At 45.1% G+C, this 1,509-nt stretch overlaps 1 protein-coding gene across 1 annotated transcript; it reads right to left on the reverse strand.

Annotated features, from left to right (window-relative positions):
• Positions 1-774: 774 nt before the first annotated feature.
• On the reverse strand, positions 775-1,275 carry LOC121940076 (cullin-9-like). The gene is made up of 2 exons (XM_042482943.1): positions 1,126-1,275; positions 775-1,051 (listed from the first exon to the last, which is right to left on the reverse strand). The coding sequence occupies exons 1-2, from the start codon at positions 1,192-1,194 to the stop codon at positions 803-805; spliced, it is 318 nt and encodes a 105-aa protein (XP_042338877.1). The 5' UTR covers positions 1,195-1,275; the 3' UTR covers positions 775-802.
• Positions 1,276-1,509: the final 234 nt, after the last annotated feature.

A 1,509-nucleotide genomic window follows, 5' to 3' on the forward strand; every position in this document is an offset into this window, starting at 1 on the left:
GACCTTCTGTGAAATTTGAATCAGTTATTTCTTAAGTGGATGTTTGTGCCAAATTTAAGGAAATTCTTTCAACCAACACATTCACAAAAATAAGACAGGCGGGTTCACAGTGACCTACTAATAATTCCTAATTACTTCATTATTGAGTCCAAGTGGACATTTGTGCCAAATTTGAAAAAAATCCCTTCAGGTGTTCCTGAGATACTGCGTTCACAAAAATGATACGCGCACAAGGTCACAGCTGACCACTGACCACCAAAACCTAATCAGTTCATCGTTAAGTCCACGTGGAAGTTTGTGCCAAAATTAAGAAAAATTCCATGAGGTATTACAGTGTGTTCACAGCGACCTTCAACAACCCAAATCAATTACTTCATCTTTGAGTCCAAGTGGATGTTTGTGCCACATTTTAAGAAATTCTCTCAAGGGGTTGTTGAGATACCAAGTTCACGAGAACAAGACGGATGCTAGGTCACAGCGACCTTCAACCACCAAATTTTAATCACTTCATCTTTCAGTCCATGTGGACATTTGTCCCAAATTTGAAGAAGAAATCTTGATATATGACATATGTTGGTAAGATGTCTTGTCTATGAGAATGGGAAGGACATATGGACATGGATAAAAATAATTCATTTAACTTTTAAAATCGTGACTTGATTCTGAGCCGGTCTGCAGATGACAAGAAAAACACTGAAGACCAATCTTCTATAATCTTTGATTGTGTGTTTATGGATGAAGTGTCTGAAATTGAGTTGATACGGTGGATGAAATCTGTCTCAGAGCGGATCAGTATGAGCGGTTAAACGTGTCTCTGGCGTACCTGGATGCATCCGGCGAGCACGCTGGTGGTCATCTTCTTGTAGAGGCTGGCGTACTTCTCGCAGTCGGTGATGAGGTCTCGCAGCTCGGTGACCAGCAGCAGGTTAGTGCTGTGTTTGTCCAGAGCTTTCACCAGAGCCTCCTTTGTCCCCAGACGACACATCACCACCGCATAGTCCTTGTTCAAGGACGCCAGCCGGTACAGGAAGCGTATAAACTGCTGGACCACCTGGACAACCAATCACAGGGAGTTAAAGGTGCACATCGGGGGCGGGGTTTGCTGTGTGTTTGTGGTGTACCGACCTCTCTGTCGTTGATGAAGGCCGTCATGGAGGACAGGCAGGGCTCAATGCTCTCGTGCCACGGCAGCATGTCCTCCTGGTAGCTGTCCAGGAACTTATTCAAGATCCTGCAGGAGGACACACAGCCAATCAGAGGAGCTCTAAAACACCATCACCACCATCATCATCATCATCACCATCATCATCATCATCACCATCATCACCACCATCACCACCATCATCACCATCACCACCACCATCATCGCCATCACCATCATCATCATCATCATCATCACCATCACCATCATCATCACCATCACCATCATCATCACCACCATCACCACCATCATCACCATCACCACCACCATCATCGCCATCACCATCACCATCACCATCACCATCACCA

Source organism: Plectropomus leopardus, unplaced genomic scaffold (assembly GCF_008729295.1).
Source record: "Plectropomus leopardus isolate mb unplaced genomic scaffold, YSFRI_Pleo_2.0 unplaced_scaffold7387, whole genome shotgun sequence".
NCBI classification, from domain to species: domain Eukaryota; kingdom Metazoa; phylum Chordata; class Actinopteri; order Perciformes; family Serranidae; genus Plectropomus; species Plectropomus leopardus.

Coding starts and splice junctions, on each gene's coding strand:
- LOC121940076 (XM_042482943.1), bottom strand. CDS start 1,194: ATGCTGCCGTGGCACGAGAGCATTGAGCCCTGCCTGTCCTCCATGACG. Junction 1,052..1,125: donor CCTTCATCAACGACAGAGAG/GTCGGTACACCA, acceptor TTGGTTGTCCAG/GTGGTCCAGCAGTTTATACG.